We start from the raw sequence: 17,862 nt of genomic DNA on the forward strand, positions 1-17,862 counted from the left end.
AAATTTATATAAAACATCATGTGATTAATCATTTCAAAAGAAAGTAAATTACAGAAAATTCCCCCTTCTGATAAGGAAGATCAAGACAGAGTTTTAGATATAAATGTCTGGAATATGACTTGATTTGGGATTAAATGAAGTATTCTTGTGGGGATAGCCTTGGATAATGACATTAAGTCACCTGAGCTCTAGCTGAAGTTTCATGGGAAATCTTTTCCAAGTTATACAACCTAATGATGTCTTCAAAAAGGAATCTACATACATGTTTAACTATGGAGACTATTACTCTTTTTACAGCAGGTGTGGGTATTCCAATCATATAGATGAGAAAAATGGAAGTGAGCAAGTTCAATGACAGGACATAGCAAACCCGACTCTTGCACCCAGGTCATTAGACTTCATGTGTTTATTTCCCCCCCATCTTATATATATATTCTTCCTACCTTATAAAACTGTGCTTGGGAGTGAGATGAAATAATAGATATGAAAGTCGTTTGAGAAGTTCACAATGTAAAACCAAAGCATTCTATTAACGCTATTTGAAAAATGTAAGCTTATTTGTATTACTTTTTAGTGGGCTAGATATGGTCTGTATTTATCCTTGCTAACTTACCCCACCCTTTTCTCTAAAACTCTTCTTCTCAGGGTAAGGATGTAGAGTGTGGGTGTTTACGAAGGGGGACAGAATGTTAGTAACTGAAAGCCTTAGGTCAGGGAAGATGGTGGGAAGAGGAATGTTTAAAAGCTTGTTTTTTGATTGTTTGTTTGTTTGTTTTTAAAGGTTTTATTTATTTATTTGACAGACAGAGATCACAAGTAGGCAGAGAGGCAGGCAGAGAGAGAGGAGAAAGCAGGCTCCCTGATGAGCAGAGAGCCGGATGCGGGGCTCGATCCCAGGACCCTGGGATCATGACCTGAGCTGAAGGCAGAGGCTTTAACCCACTGAGCCACCTAGGTGCTCTGTTTCTGTTTGTTTGTTTTGTTTGTTTTTTCTATTCCCAAACTTCAATCCATGAGAGAAATCAGCCTCTGGTTACAAGGAATAGTTATTGGGTTGAGTCTTCTTTACAGGCATTCTTTGTGAGACTCAATAATTCCATGTGTGCTGTATTAACTATTCAACCGAAATCATTTGCCTCAAGAAATTCTGGAACTTAAGCCATTCTGCAGAGAACAATCATTGTCCTTCAGAACATTTCACATACTGGCAAAGTACTCATGGCCATTCTGTGAAATGAATGTATTGACAGAGCAGAGCAATTATGAGCATAAAATTTTTAGAGTAGTCTTTTAAAAGTAAACTTAGAATTGGACAATCTGTATATAAAGAGAGACTTTTTAAAAATGTCCTCATATGTTCCATTGGTTGTCTTATCTGATAATGTTATCTTTATTTATTGTTCTGCTGAGCCCTAAATCTAATACGGCAAGGAGATGGATAGGGTACTTAAAACATATGTTATATCAATGATACTATTTGGACTTGCCTGGAGAGTTTTTCCAAATACCTGACCTAGCAGGGTGACAGCACCAAAGAAAGCTTTTTAAAATGGTTTCAACGAAAAACTGATTTATGATGAAATGTGAATTTTACAACACTTAAAAGTTGAAAGAGACTAAAAGCAGATGCAGCGTGCCTACAGGAAGAAAGAGGCAGATTTCCAATACTATTGGTGGGATTTTGCTTTCTCTCTGTGGTCTTTAGAGTCAGACACTCCCAAAGGAAATTGTCATCCCTGAAATCACCACTGGCTCGAAGCTAAATTAAGCAAGATGGCAGCTTAGTGGAAAGAACACTGCATGAAATATCAGGAGATTCAAATTTTCTCCGAGAGCTGCCCCGGTGGACTGGTAAAGAGAAGCGATCATGTCTTCTCAGATAAGGGGCATCCGAAGGAGCTGGAGTGCCAGGATTGAACTACTGGTTCCTTGGTTACTGGGCAACACGTATGATCCTATTTTTAAAACTATCTTTTTCATCCCAGATCATCGTCCTGTGAAGGTTTATGTTTTAAATGTGTCTTCAGATGTTATCTCACTTGAATAACTTACAGATGCTTTGAAGTGTATCAGTGGAACTAAGTGTCTTACTCATTCCAAAATTATAAATAATATGTTAAGTAGCAACAACTAAACTGTGTGCAACTGCCTCTAGAATCTAGCACAGTTCTAGGGACATAGTAGGTACTTGACAGGCACTTGTTAATTTTCTCATTTAGACCACATTTTGTGTATTGTTTGCATATACTAACATTGTGGCAGGCTTAGGAGGTAAGAAAATTGTCCCTGTATACAACTATTTGCTGGAGTTGCTAAGGCTGGTTGACAGAGACTTAAAAGAAGTAAAGACAATGCTTCTAGTATCTGTTTCTACTGAGCTCTTAGCAGGGTTGTAGGATGACTCAGTGAAAGGGGTTGGTCTAATGCATAATAGTTAAAGGGGAGTGTGCACTGTGGTTTTCTTTACCACATGAGTGTGTTTCAAGGCTAACTGAGGAAGTAGATGCTAATGGCTTTGAGTGCTTTCTAAGGACTTTATAACAAAGTCTTCCAGTCGTGTTCCCAGGCATATGCACTATAAAATGGGTCTCTGTAACATTAATAGGGTTGCCTTTTGTGTCCCGTCTAGATTCCAAATAAAAGGAAAGACACCAACATCTACCCCGAAAATGAATGTGGAGCTCTGCTATTTTCTAAGGAAAATGGCATTCCCTTGTCCAGAATCAAATCATTTATACAAACGCAGCATCTGCTGGCATTTGAATAACATTCGACATTTCTTGAGGTTGTTCTACCTTGCCTCAGAATTGCTTCCTAAGATACAATTATTCCCATTCTAATTTTAGATATTGAGTTATTAAAATGCTTTGTTTCCCATCTGGTGCCACCACAGCAAAATGACTCACAACCGTCCAGGAAGCATTTAAAACAAGGTATTAAGCAAATGACAATTCATTTTAAATTTTACACTATCAGTTAGAACTTCACCTTGTATTTCGCATTCGCAGAAAAGCTGGTCCTCCACCGGACAGTGTAAAGTCGCACTTCAGATGTTTTTTGGTTCTTAGGGACAGAGTTGTCTGCCCAGCTGACCCTCACGGCATCGTAGGTAAGAGCCACAGCCTGTACACCTACTGGTGGGAGCATGGGGGTGGAGACATCTGGGACCGAGGTGGGGAAATCATCAAGCAAAGGATAATAATCAACTGGGTCAGTGGGATCTGGGTTTAAAAACCCGCCAAATGAAACAAACAAATAAATGCATAAATAAAAGAGTTAAAAAAATAAATATCAGTGGTAACACGTCACGATGAGTTAAATGCATGGCAATAATGATGAAAGGGAACATGAGAAGAACAGAAAAAAACACAATTAATTCAATCGGAAAACTCATTAGAAACAGTATTGCTTTATTACAAAAATAACTATTTTTTGTAATTCACTCATTTCCCTACAGTGGTTTTATCAACTCCACTTTTGGTGATCACTTCTAACTATATATCCTAAAAGTCCATTTCTTCTTAGAATGTTGCACATTGTTCCCTAAAAGGTCTAGTATAGAACTTGTTGGTTTTATAACTATACAGATAGCTTAAAATAACAAGATCAAAGGGAGCGTCTGGTGTATTTCCTCCTGGTAAGGAAATAAATGTCTATCCAGTATCTGTTTTTTTTTTTTTTTGTTTATTTTTCTCCTTTTCTATCTTGATTTGTTTCTCTAGTGCTTTCATTAACGCTTAGACTATATCTGCATAATATTGTTTAGGCAAGAAATAAATAAAAAAGCCCAAAGGGCTCTGTGGTCTACAGCAATCCGTCTATGGCTATGATTATGTAAAGCCAGCCTGACCAAGTCCATGGTCTGTGTGGTCCAATGATATGTTAGGTAAGTAGGTTTCTCCTAGCACTTGGGGTGGCAGGTTTTCAAAGACTGAAATCCTTAAAGAAAGTATGTAAGTAGCTGTTTTATCCACTTTCTCACAGAGTAATTCACTAAGGCTCTTAAGGCATACCTATATTCTGTATTACTTGTTCCAAAATGTCAAGTTCCATGGGAAGACTTTATGTTATCGACTAGGGAGACAGAATGAACTGTGTGAGGTACACACGGGCTTTGATCCTGATTAACATAATCAGAACCTGTGTGATAACATAATCTAAACTTGCTTTTAGAAAATTCTCTAGAAAAAATTTGTACTCGTTTTTATGCTGTGGATATCACAATCACAAGAGTTTATCTTGTGGCCATAACAAGAGTCCAGTTTTGAGTCCTTTGTAACTAAGACTTTTCAGTTTTTGAAATTTTACCTTTAAATCATGTAATATATATTCTTACTAACAAAGAAAAAAAAGCCCCCAAGCTGGGCATATGATGACATTTGGGGAGCTGACCTGCTAAAATGTAGAGTTTCTGAAGGAGTGTACATAAAGCGTTTATATATTTAAATAGCCTTGTTCCAAGCACAGCAGCTGCTGGCTGGTTTTTGATGATTACTTCACTTTGTCCACTGTATTTCAAATGCCTATCCCCTACTTATTACTGTGTTTTCCAATGAATTATTTAGTAGTTTACTGGGCTGTGGTCTTTGGAGCAAAATATAAAACCTGAAAACAAAAACAGAACAAAAGGAAAGGGAAAAAAAAAAAAAAAAGAGAGAGAAAGAGAGAGAAAGAAAAATGTGTGTTTAAAATTTAATGACAGAGCCCAGGCTTTCTGTATTTCCTTTGATGTGTCTTTTTATTAAGGGCTCCTTTAAACCCAAATGGATTTATGAAATGATGAAGGGGGAGCTGAAGAGCCTCCAGGAGGATCCCAATTAGTCACCAGGTTGGTGCCTCGGTGGCAGGTGTTTTGGCCAGACTGAAGCAGGTGCTGCCTCCCTTGTTTCTACTCTTAACCGACTTTCCAAGAAGAATGTTATACATACAGGAAGACTATTCTGAATCACAGACTTCTTTCTTGACCAACCTACATAATGTGTTATGCCATATTTGCTGTTTCTTTGCTTAACCTGGTTTTTAAACCTATATGAATTTAATCATATGCCACAGGTGTCACATATAAGGTTTTGAAAAGTGATTCTACTTGGAGAAATACTAACACTCAATCTGGCTGTTTCTGGATTTTACAATAGTCTATTTTTCATGACTTGTGGAGTTTCTTGGAGTCTCAGCTTCCAGAATGCATCCCTCAAATTTCAAATAATGTTTGTTGGTAGTTATCTATGGACTTACATAACTTAAGAATTTCTATCTCTGGCCAAGCTTTTCTTGACTTTTTTTAGTGAATTTGTTTTCAGGCATGGGTTGTCATTCTACTTGCCATCTCCTTTAGATCTGTACTGTCTAATACAAGAGACATTAATCACATGGATAGTTTACATTTAAATTATTAAAATTAAATACAATTTAAAAATCATTTCTTCTGTTGCACTAGCCAATTTTAAGTATCCTATGGCCATAAATGCCATCTATCATCTTGGATAGTATAGATATAGAGCTTTTCCAACAAAGCAGAATGTTCTAGTGGATAGCAAGCACTATTCTAAATATGTGTATGCCACAGACACTGCTAATTACATTTCTCTCAGCACAGAAACTGAGTAGTTAAATTAAAAGCATTTTTTTTGTTAAGAAAAACATTTTTTGAAAAAAACACATTTTTTGTTGCTAAATAACTTTTTTGCAATTTTTAGGTGCCTTACATATTGTTGATTTGCAGTGGTTATAGCCAAGAGTAAAAACTAAATAAATTAAAAATTGAAAAAAAAAAAAACCCATAGTCTCAAAACTTTTGCTAAAAAGAGAAGCCCATTCAGTTCCTAATAAGTATTTTGGTAAGAGTTCATGAATTTTCAGTTCACATACTAACGTTCAAAACCAGCTTTTAAAAATAATAACATAATTTTACATCTGGATTATACTTCATTCAGACAGTGATAAAACAGTTGAGAATAAGCAAAATCAAGCAACACACCTCCTTATTCCCCTGTCTTCTCCAGGCTCAAAATGTCTTGTTCTTGCAACAATAAGAACTGAAAAGCTCTACTGCAGGAATAAAACTCTTGACATGCTCATTTGACCCGGTGAAACTTTCCTCCGCTCTCATACTAATATGCTCAGGATGGGATGAGGCTCCAGAGATGAGACCCACCGAAGAGCAGGCGTTAGCGGAAATCATCATGGCCTGATACTTACTCCAGCCTGACGCACTTATTGCCTACGATTTTTTATTTACTTGATGCTGGCCTCTTCTAAGTCTGCTCATGGGAATACTTGCAGAACTCAGAGACAGAGAATGTCTTCTCTGTGGCACTATGACACATTTACTGATAGAATTTCTCCCAGAACCTTAACCTTTGATTCTATTTATTTGTCCTTTGTTCTCTATGATATGTGGAAACAATAAACTAAGTCTGCCACATCCAGGGAAAGTGTATGCCTTCCCTTTAGAAAGGACTGGCTTTATTCACTCCTCTTCAACCTTGCCCTGGTGACTTGACTTCAGTAAGAAAATGCCTCACATGATTTCCAACTTTTGGTATCCATTCATTCCCCCAGACCCGTTAGGATTAGAGTCCTAGCAGGGAAAAATAGTCTTATGGATCACTGGTGTTTTAGAAACCACTCTGGGAAGGCCATATGCCAAGAATTAAAGAATGACAACAAATGTGAAGGCAGAAGTTAACGTCCCAAATGGTTCTTTGTGAGCAGCTTATCTTTGGTTCATGTAAACTCTACTTTTACTACCACTGCTTTTTGCTCAAAATTGATTTTTTTTTTTAATCACCTGAGTATCCCTTCTTTGTGGGCTTTAGTTTTGGTAAGAAAGTAGTGTTTGAAAAGACTAGCCATAGTATAATTTGTGTGGCCTGATCACAATCTCAAGGACACACTGATGAGCAAGTCCTCAACATCTTTTACCACAGACAGGAAAGAGATGGCTTACTAGATACAAATTATGGAAAGAACAAATACAGCTAAAGTGGCCTGCTATCTCCCAAAGAACTCTGCTATTGATGGAACAAGAGAATAAGGGGAAGTGAAAATTCTAGACGCCCTCCATCATGTTACCTCATGATTTCCTATTCTGGACTTCCATATGCCTCATTTATTTAGAGATAATATGTTTGATAGTAGACATTCTCTCAGGGAATACTTCTTTTTGCCCTTTTGGAGAGACATGGGTCCTTTTGATAACACAATGAGGGAGCCATACTATCTCCACAGATAAATGAATACATTGACACATACCCAGAATTTTGCATACCACTTTAGGCAGATTGTAGACCTTGAAAACAGCAAACAAAGATTCAAGTAAACTCTGGATCAACTTTGCCTCACAAAGAAAATCTGGCTGAAATCAACCAAGTGATGGTATATTTGGAAACCATCATGGGACAACTGGGAATTCACTTTACAACTGTGTCTTCTTAAGATAGTCTACGAATGGAGTTTGTGGGTTTGTAAAATAAACTGTACCAAGTTTACATAAATTTAAGTGGTAGCAGAAGTCATGGATCCCACTATTTATTCTATGCTGATTTATTCCTCCTTGTCAGGACTTCATACTCAGACACCAAGTAGTTTTCCATGTTCTCTATGAAATTCTGCTCTCAGATCCTTTATTCTCATTAAGGTGAAAGTAACTGATGAGTTAAATGAGCTCTGAGGCTTGTGGGTTTTGAAAGGGGGCAGGATCAAAGAATTCATTAAAAAGATCGACCTCCTGGGTTTTGCTTTCAGACTTCAGACATAAGGCTATTGGGGATGGTTGTGTGACTTTCCAGTGACTCTGAACAGCACCCCAGGGGTGGTATTTATTCTATTTTTGAGTAAACCCAGCCTTGGTCACAAATAGTCTCTGTAAAACTAAATAAATTAATAAATACCTATATAACAATAAACAATAAAATATCCTGGATCTCACTCCTCTTACCCATTCCTTTCTGAGTTCCTTGGGCTCTTTTTCTCTCGTGTGCTGCCTTTATGGTCCAACTCACATAAGAATTCCCAGAGGTGTAAAACCCTGGAGGGAGCCAGTCCTTTCAATGTCATAAGGCTCTGTGCACTGTTGGGGTGACCTCTAGGCCTGGCTCAGGAAAAGTCCACCCCTCTAGTCCAAACCAATCCCCGGAGGTAGGTCCTCCCTTGTCAGGTTAGATTGAAGGATCCTCTGTAGAGAGGCAAGTGGCCATTTGGGCATCGGGTGGCTTTTGCACAGAAACGTTCCTGCCTCACTGATTCGCAATATGAGACAAGGTGCTCAACAGAACGAAGAGTGGTATTAGGCCATCAAAATATGAGCTACTGAGATAAGGCAGAGAAGGAGAGATCTATATTCTCTAAGTCCACATATTAATTTATAGACGGACTTCCTCTCAATTTTGTAAACCAAGAAAAAAATGAACTATGTGTGTGTATATATATACACACATATACACAAATACGTATGCACACATACACACTCAATGCTCAGAACATGACTAAATACATTTTGCTTGTTTGTGTTTTTGGTTTTTTCCCATTGTATTTTGTTTTATATTTTTATTTATTTTTCCCCCCCACCACAACTCAAACATTGGCTACCTCATCATAAGATAATGAACTATTTCAGCTTACCTGTTATAGATCTGGTGGTAGCACTTTCATAAAGTGGAACTCCTTCTCCAGCATTGTTAAAAGCTTTTAGGGAGATTACATAATGGGAGCTTGACTCTGGAGAAAAACAGAAAGAAAATAAACATGCTGATTTATTTAGTGTACTGAAATATCCAGGGTAAACATTTTCCTGTTTATAACCTAATATTTTCCTATTTATAACCTTAATAGGTTAATATGACCTATTAAGTAAGGTGTTTGGGAATGAATAAGTTTGATTCTGGGAGGAAGGGGGCAGTGGTGACAATACAGTTTTTAATCTTCCTAAATCTCCACATAAATAGAGACTGAGTGACTAGATAGACAACCACGGGCATTTGGACAATTATAACAAAAGTAGATCATGAGTTATACTCTCAAACCCTGAAATACAACTGCATGTGGACAAACTACCAACAATCTTAGGACTTGTATGTTATCAGCATCTGTGTAGGAGAAATCAGAGAGAGGCATCAAACTTGAAAACAGGATAATTCTAAAATAACTATCAGCTCAGGCTAGAAAATGCAACAGAACAATCTGAGGACGGTATATATAAAACTCAAAACTACCCTGCAAAATCTCCTTTCCAGGACAGAATTTACACAGGGGATAAACGGCTGGGAACAGACTTAAAATTTGAGCAGACGGAAGCAACAGAAATGAAGGGAAGAGAAAGTCCATACAAAATTTGAAGAGAGAACAGTCATGAAAACTTGGAAAGCAAGCTACTGTATAATTTTTAGTGTGTATCAGGGGTTGGCCAAATTTTCTTGTAAAGGGCCCAGATCGTAAATATTTAGCTCTGCAGCCCACATTATTTCTGTCATGAACTCGCCTGCATTTGTTTGTTTGTTTACAACTCTTCAAAAATGTAAAAACCATACTTGGTTCAGTGAGGTTCAAACAAAAATAGGACCTGGGCCAGCTGTAACCCCCCCACGCTACAGTTTGCTGAGCCCTCAGCTCTGGTCTAATGAAAACAACAGGAGAGGGAGCTCTGTGTATTTAGAAAAGCTATTTGAGCATCTAAGAATGTAGGGAAACAGGTCATGTGAAGGAAAGCGAGCAACAAAATCTGTTGAGGCTAAATGTCTTACAAAATATACTGAAGAGAATGCCATCCCTATAGACAAACAGAGATAAAAAATATGCAAGGAAAGTAGATCAAACCTTTGAAATTTATTATTTCAAAATGAGGTAAAGAACACTAAGAAAATTTAATGCTAGATATGCAAGAGTAATATAAATTAGCATTAGAAAAAATAAACAAACTCAGAAATGAGGTAGTATAACTCAAGACAAGCTATCTACGTTAAAAAAAAAACCTAAAACATTAAAAAGAGTAAAAAGTAAAGAAAATAAAAGGAGTAACTAGAGGAACAAACAAGCACAAGGATAAACAAAACAAAAAGAAATCAAGAGAGAGTAAAAGAAAATTCGGGAGAGAGTGACAAATAGAAGAGAAGGAAGATCTAACTGAAGAGAAATAGTTTTCCTTGAGGAGGAAAACCAAAGAAAGGGAACAGAACAAATACTACAGAGTAATTCAAGACATTTTTGCTGAGTTTAAAAAAAAATCTTTTATGTGTCTGGATAGAAAGAATACAGGAGTTGAAAGGGGGAAACTTAAATTATGATCTGGCTTTTGGACAGCCACATTTTATGCCAGAGGGAGCTGAGGTAATTTATTTGAGATACCCAAGGTAAAAAAATGGGATTCAAGGATCTCATAGTTAACAAAAGTTAGCTTAAATAAAATGGGAACAGCCAAGCTGTTATCAACATTTAAGCAACCAGGGAGCATTTCTCCCGTGATCCTGAGAACTACTAACCACTGAGAAATGAGCTCCTCAATGACCAGGGAAGATAATCCAATAGCAAACTGGTGAAAAACGAATGTTAGGAACTAAGACTAAGTGAGATTTTGTCTTGTAATGGCTACATGGTCTTCTGTTGTAACTACCCTATAATTGTACGTCAAAAATAAGGGAGCCTGGGGGTAGTGTGTATGTAAAAATTAATGTTTCAATAATTATTATGGATGGTGACACTATTATTATTGTTATTCTGAGACTAATGTAACATGGGATAAAGCAAATGAATAATCATGAGAAATAATAATTCTTTCATCTCCTGTGTCCTTGAGAACCAGAAGATTAGTGTAGATGAAAGAAACATACTGAGGTACAGTAGAAGAGGTATGTAAAGTCTTATGTTCTTAGAATTTAATCAGAAAATCAGTTTCAACTCAAAAGGCTCTATCCACTGAAGAAGCCTAGAGACACTGTCAGTAAAAAGGACCCCTAATGTCCAGACTGGGATTTTGAAAAAAAAAAATTTTTTTTTTTTTGCATTGCGAGAAACAAGGGTTTTTTGTAAAACTGGTCTGCGATAGGACGCCTATCAATTGATCCTAAACATCTTGATGTAACCAGATAGAAAGGAAACAACCAAACACTAATAGGCTCACGTCAAATGGATTCAGGAATCAAATCGAAGAGGCTTCCACAGACCAAAGAGGAAGACAATCTGAGTAAGAGTTACAAGGAGTTGAGACTCAACAAATAAACATGAATGTATGAATTCATAAAGACATTTTTAAAAATAATAAAAGTGGGTCACTTCTGAGGTTGACAGAGAACCAAATCCTTATCTTGGAAACCAGGTAAAAAATCAGACATTTATTAGGTTTTTCCTAAATAAACTTTTCGACTGTGTAACCACACAGCATGTGAGGGGAACCGTACACTTATAATATTCCAACTAGCAAGCGAAAACTCAACGATAGAATTCAAATATTACTATGTTGCAGCCCCAATGAACAAATGGACCTGGGTATTAAGCATTCATGATTGCTAAGATAAAATAGAGAAACCCTGGCATTATGTGTCTTCTTTTTAAATTTTTTTAAAAATTTTCATTTTTTTAATTAACGTATAATTAATTATTAGCCTCAGGGGTATAGGTCTGTGAATCGTCAGGCTTACACACTTCACAGCACTCACCATAGCACATACCCTCCCCAATGTCCATAACCCAACCACCCTCTCCCTACCCCGCGGCACCCCCCACCCCCGCAACCCTCAGTTTGTTTTGTGAGGGCATTATGTGTCTTCTAAAGAAAGAACACACTCGTTCTAGAGTCTTCCCCATGGATGGAACCTACTTAGTCTGATCCAAATGACAGTTCACAGGAAATAGAGCAAAGAAAGAGTTCAAGTCCAACTTACAGTAATTCACTAAGCAATATATTTGTTGCTTGTAGTTTTCTGTATCTGTCTTTTACTTTACGATTAAAAAAGTTTTAAAAATGACTGGATTTATCTCCGACAGTGAATGTTCTTTGAAAATTGATTAGATGGCTTTTTTTTTCACGAGATTTTATGTGACCCAAATATTAGCATTCAAGATATTGACATTCCAAACCACAATGACATGAGAGCCACAATACAGCCAGAGGAATAAAATAAAATTATATTTAATGTCATCAAAGGGCTTCTATTAAGTGAATTGCTTCTGCTACAAGAGCGGATATTTCTTTATTAATTTTTGCTGTCAACCTAGTTTACCAATAAGAAAGTAATCGGTCTACAAGTGTTAAATGCTCTTGGAGCATAAGTAAAAGACAGACGTCTATTGCCAGGTTACAATCATAATTCTGGGCAGAGAAAACAATGAACAATGAAAGACTATATAAAATTAAGCAGTACAGTGTGTGATACAACTTGTGAATGCTATGTGAGCTTAGAGGTCTGGAAAATTAGTGAGGGACTAAGTCATCTGAGACTTCTTGGCAGATAAGGACTTGGTACAAGCGCTTGAAGGTACGGATAGGATTTAGAGATAAAAGAATGATAGGGAGTAGAAAACAATATCAGGGAAATGATGTATGTCAAAAATATACTTAGATGGGTCAGCAAAATACTTCTGTACTGGGAAACATCCTTTATAGTTACTGTTCTGGAGACAAAACCTGATTTCAAACATATGATTTATCCATACAACTACAATGTAAACATTTGCATTAGGGTCAAGATCTATACAATTGCCTTGCTGTGGGTCAAATTGCAGAAAACATCTATTTGCATTTATCTATGTATTTGTTTCTCAAGGGAGTGAAAGAGAGGTCAGCAATTCCAAAACTCATGTGCTTGGGAGCTAGGATTTCAACTTCTATTTGATTTGGTTTGGTTTTACTTTTTAAATCTGAAGGAGAGAGAAGAAGAGAAAGGAAGAGAGATAGGAAGAGAGAGAGAGAGAGGGGGAGAGATTTAGTAACAGCGTATGAGAGGATGCTAGACAGTAATTCCTCTAAGTAATTCACCTAAGGAATGGAGCCACCAACCCAAGACGTTATTAGCATATGGAAGGCAGTCTTCTAGGCTATCAGCATATGGAAGGTAAGCCACAAATCTGTAACCTCAGATTCCTATATACACAAATGCATGCAAATCTACACATATTTATGAAAAAATAAATGATGAAGTCTGGGCTTCCTTACTCAACATGTCAACCATAAGATCAACGGCAACAAATCAGACACTATACTAAGGAAGTAAGGACGGTGCAATAACATAATAAAGCAGGTCTCATTTATGCAAGGTGATTAAATATGATTGTTTCATGCTGACTTCTCTGTTTGGAATTCATAGTGAAGACTGACTTGATCAGAGGTTCTTCACTTCCTGCTCAGAGTTAAGAGCTGAAGCTCACAGATAGCATGGTCTACGAGACATTGAATTCATGCCTTCACCTCTGTCTACCGCTCGCAGCTGCCCAGCTTATACCTCCTTAGAAAACATGCTCTGAAAGCCTCTGCAACATTTGTGCACTATTGGTTTTCTGTCTTTTGGAGTGCATATTATTTTTCATTTAAGAGGAAAAGAATGTGTCTTAGCTGGTTCATTTTCATTTTACTACTTCGAATTTTTATTTCAATCTGAATTTTAACAACACGTCCGCCTCATCAAGCTGCTCTCTGGCTCCCGAGCAGTATTTATAATTTCTTAATCTCTCTCCCATAGTAACTGTGAGATAAATGTCATTTCAATACTGACGCTTGCCTACAAGTCTCTGATGACCTGAGTAATAGCAGCTTCTTCCCCATGATGGCTAGCCATGGCATAGGATAGGCTAGCAAAGACTCTGGAGTTTTAGAATTTCTTAGCTATTGGATTAATGAGTTGCACAAATTGCTAAATTCCACAGATCCCAACTATGCTGTGCACACCCCAGCGGAGACCTAGCTTTAATTTAAATAAAATGTGGTAATGGCTTAGCCTTGGGAAAGGGAAACAGATTTGCAATGGAGTTTTAACTGGTATAAGAATATCGCTCAGAGCTCCTGGTCCTGGCGATGATTTGGTCTGGTTTTCTCCTGTTTTTGGTTAGTAATTTAAGGGTCAGGTAAGTTCATTGACTTTTCTATAGGAACATAGAGCTACCAAGGAAATAAAAGACCAAGGTCAAAGCCACAATTGTTTTGTCTACCTCCCCCTCCCCTTTTTATGGAAAAAACAAACAAACAAAGAAACAAAAATCAAACAAACAAGCAAACAAAAAACCCTTTCCTTTATGTTCTTCATACTCTACCCTCTCATTAACATCTTTTGAGCTTCCCCTGGCCTCCTGGCCTCCGTACAGTGCTTTTGTCAAATGCATCTGAATCTCCTAAGACAGCAACAGGAATATTGCATGCCCTCACAGAGCTTGCAGTAATGAATCAACCTGAACAGTAATAACAAAAATATCACTCGGTTATTGGTTAATAGTGGACAGTGGGCTATAATGCTTTGATCCCCTTTTATATTGTGATATTGGCCTCTTGTTTGTGTGTTGAGAGGGAGAGAGGCTGGGAGCAACCGGGAGGTTTTCTCCCCGTACAAAAGGAGAGTGTCATTTATGGGCGCACCACTAGAGGGCAATGTGGAGCTATTTTCCTGCACATGCTCAGAGCTCTTAAACTTTAAAACCGGTGAATCACAAAAGAATTGCCTGGAATTGCTCCCTCTATAGAAGAATCAAATGAGTTAAACACATTTAATATCATAATGAATTCCAAATGAATTAATCATTAATTATGGTCAGACTCCATTGTTCAGGAATACACTTAATGACAATTATGACAGCAAATTTATTTTTTGGATTTACTGAAATGATGCAGATACATGGCTTGAAAATGTACCAGTAGCCTCTGGAAAACAAAGTACAGCAGTATTTTTTTTCGTTTGAATTCACTGTGACCAAATCACACTGAAATAACTTGGATTTTGGTAGATGTCTATGGGAATTATTTTTAATTATGGATATTCTGAGTGATTCCACAGGTTTCAAATTATTGATCAGGTTTTCATCACTATTTGGCCAACCTTTCTCACAGAATACATTGGATTGGGATAAGGGAGGCTGAAAAAAGTACTTGATAACTCTCTGAGCCTCTAAAACACATGGCTTCTGGCAAGTATCTCTTTTACGACCAGGAAAAAAAAAAGGGAATACATGCATATTCACGGATTACGGGGGTTGTAAAGACAAGGGATGGGCAATAGAGAGTCTTCTTGGTTCTCCTTCCCCAAAAACTTGGTAGGTGAGAGACCCATTATTCTAAGAGCTTTTGTTGAGGTTTTCTTGAAGCTAGCGAGATGAACGGCTCTCTGGCGTGGACAGAGTGAATCAAAAGACCTGTGGAAAGTTCCTTAGGGACTAAACCAACATGCCTTACTTGGTAACAAAAGCGGCGAGAAGAACATCGTTATTTTTAATTAATATTTGGTGTGAATTAAACGCCACTGGCATGTGCCAGATTGACAACCTGTAGTCCTTTACTCATTACAGATTCTGTACTTCACTCAGTGGCTCCCTCCAAGCCAAGAGCTTGTCAGGGCTCAGTCTCCAGGTCCCTGCATCTTTTGCCCTTCCCATGAGCACTGCCAACCAGTCAATTAGAGAAAATTAGAGTGGTAGCTGTTTTCCTAATGCGGAAGCCTGCTCGTTACAGGGAACCAGGGCTACGTGCACACAGAGTCCAGGCCAACCGGATGGCTGTCAGATGGTAAATATTATTGGACACCTCTGACCCCACTGGACCTAAACCATTTAATTAAGTGTAATGGGTGTATAGCAAATAGATCTGATTGCATTGATCTCTTAAAAGGATGAGTAATTCATATCTGAGAAAGATGTCATTTATACAATACATTCAATATTCAATTCTATTTCATTGCATATACGTCTTTGCAAATTTAATTAATAGCTAATCTAACTAGCACCCTTATGAAGTTTTTGCTTTGTTTCATTTTACTTTTCCTTTGCCAAAGAATGGTCACATTATAACATGACTTGCTCACTAACCAGTCTTTACAGGTCCCAGAGACTCGGCTAGTCTGTGTGAGTATTTGAATTATGGGTTTCTTGCTATTGTTGTTGTTCTGTTTTGTTTTTACCTACCAAGGTCTATCACCCACCAGGAGAGAAGTCAGGTAAAAATAAACTTTATAAGAGATGTTTTAGTGCTTGGCAGATAGAAGATGCTTAACAAATATTTGTTAAATTGATGAATGTATGAGACCCAACAAGGCTATATTACTTACTGAAGTTTAAACAGCAAGCCCCTAATCAATCTGAATGCAGAATTCAGATTTCTTGATCCCAAATTGCACTTTCTGATACTTGTAGGCTCATGAAAAACTTCCACTGAGATCGTACAACATTTCCCCTTCTCACCTGCAAATTCACATTTAACTATTCTCGATCCACTCATCTGTTTATTCACTTATCAATCATCATTGAACATCTTCTATGTGTAAGAATTGGTTTTAAGTTTTCGAGGGCATCTAAAGATTAAGGGGGAAAAACCCTTCATGTGCCTTGTTGAATCTCCCAGTTTTATTGGGAAACAATTGACATAGATTATTGTACAAGTTGAAGGCATACAGCATGATGATTTGACATACATATTGAGAAATGATTACAATAGGTTCAGCTAACACCCATCTTCTCATATAGATACAATAAAAACGGAAAAGAAAATCTCCTTGTGATGAGAACTGTTAGGATTTATTCTCTTAACAACTTTCTTATACACCCTACAGCAGCATTAGCTTTAGTCATCATGTGGTACGTAACATCCCTAGTATTTATTTATCCTATAACTGGACATTTATACCTTTGGACCATCTTCCTCCAACTCCCCCTCCCTCTCCTCTTCTTCTGGTGACCACAAGTCTGATCTCTTTTTTATAAGTTCTTTTTTTTGTTTTTTTTTAGGTTCCACATATAAATGAGATCATACGGTATTTGTCTTCATCAGACTTATTTCACTTAGCATAATACCTCAAGGTCCATCCATGTTGTTGCAGATGGTAGAATTTCCCCCATTTTTTTTGGATGAATAATATGATCATGTGTAGACACATATTCACTCTCTCTCTCCCTCTCTCTCTCTCACACACACACACATAAGCAAAATGGTATAGCTGCTTTATCCATTTATCCATTGATGGACACTTAGATTATTTCCATGTCTTGGCTATGGCAAATAATGTTGTGAACATGGGGGTGCAGATCTTTGTAAATTGTGTTTGCATTGCTTTTGGGGACGCCTGGGTGGCTCAGTTGGTTAAGCGGATGCCTTCGGCTCAGGTCATGATCCCAGTGTCCTGGGATCGAGTCCCATATCGGGCTCCTTGCTCAGCAGGGAGCCTGCTTCTCCCTCTTCCTCTGCCTGCCACTCTGTCTGCCTGTGCTCGCTCGCTCTCTCTTCCTCTCTCTCTCTCTGACAAATAAATAAATAAAATATTTTTAAAAAATTGTGTTTGCATTGCTTTTGGATATATTACAGAAGTGGGATTGCTAGATGATATGTTAATTCTATTTTTAATGTTTTGAGGATCCTCCATACTGTTTTCCATTGTGGCTGCACCCATTTGCAATCCCACCAACAGTACAGAAGTATTCCCTTTTCTCCACATCCATGCCAGCTTTTGTTATCTCTTATCTGTTTGATACTGGCCATTTGATGAATCTCTTAATGAAGAAGCTGTGTTGGAAGTTTAAAAAAAATCAGAGTAAAGTGTTCTAGAATCATAGGGAGGCTTTGTGGAGAAGACAGCAGTTTTGCTGAATCTTTTGGTGAAAAAAGGTTGAGAAGAAAGAGTGGAATAAAGTGCAAGCTCATAGTGGTAGTAGCATCACACAAACTAGGATTAAAGCATGAAGACA

General features: G+C 37.5%; 1 protein-coding gene across 1 annotated transcript in view; it reads right to left on the minus strand.

Annotated features, from left to right (window-relative positions):
• DCC (DCC netrin 1 receptor) overlaps positions 1-17,862 on the minus strand; it is a gene marked incomplete at both ends in the record, with an annotated part of 1,141,350 nt that overhangs the window by 113,764 nt on the left and 1,009,724 nt on the right. Inside the window, 2 exons of the mRNA XM_080821994.1 lie at positions 2,989-3,221; positions 8,623-8,718. Of these exons, the coding sequence (XP_080678120.1) occupies positions 2,989-3,221; positions 8,623-8,718 (329 nt within the window). The remainder of the gene's footprint in view (positions 1-2,988; positions 3,222-8,622; positions 8,719-17,862) is intronic.

Source organism: Martes martes (assembly GCF_963455335.1).
Source record: "Martes martes genome assembly, chromosome: 13".
Classification (NCBI taxonomy): domain Eukaryota; kingdom Metazoa; phylum Chordata; class Mammalia; order Carnivora; family Mustelidae; genus Martes; species Martes martes.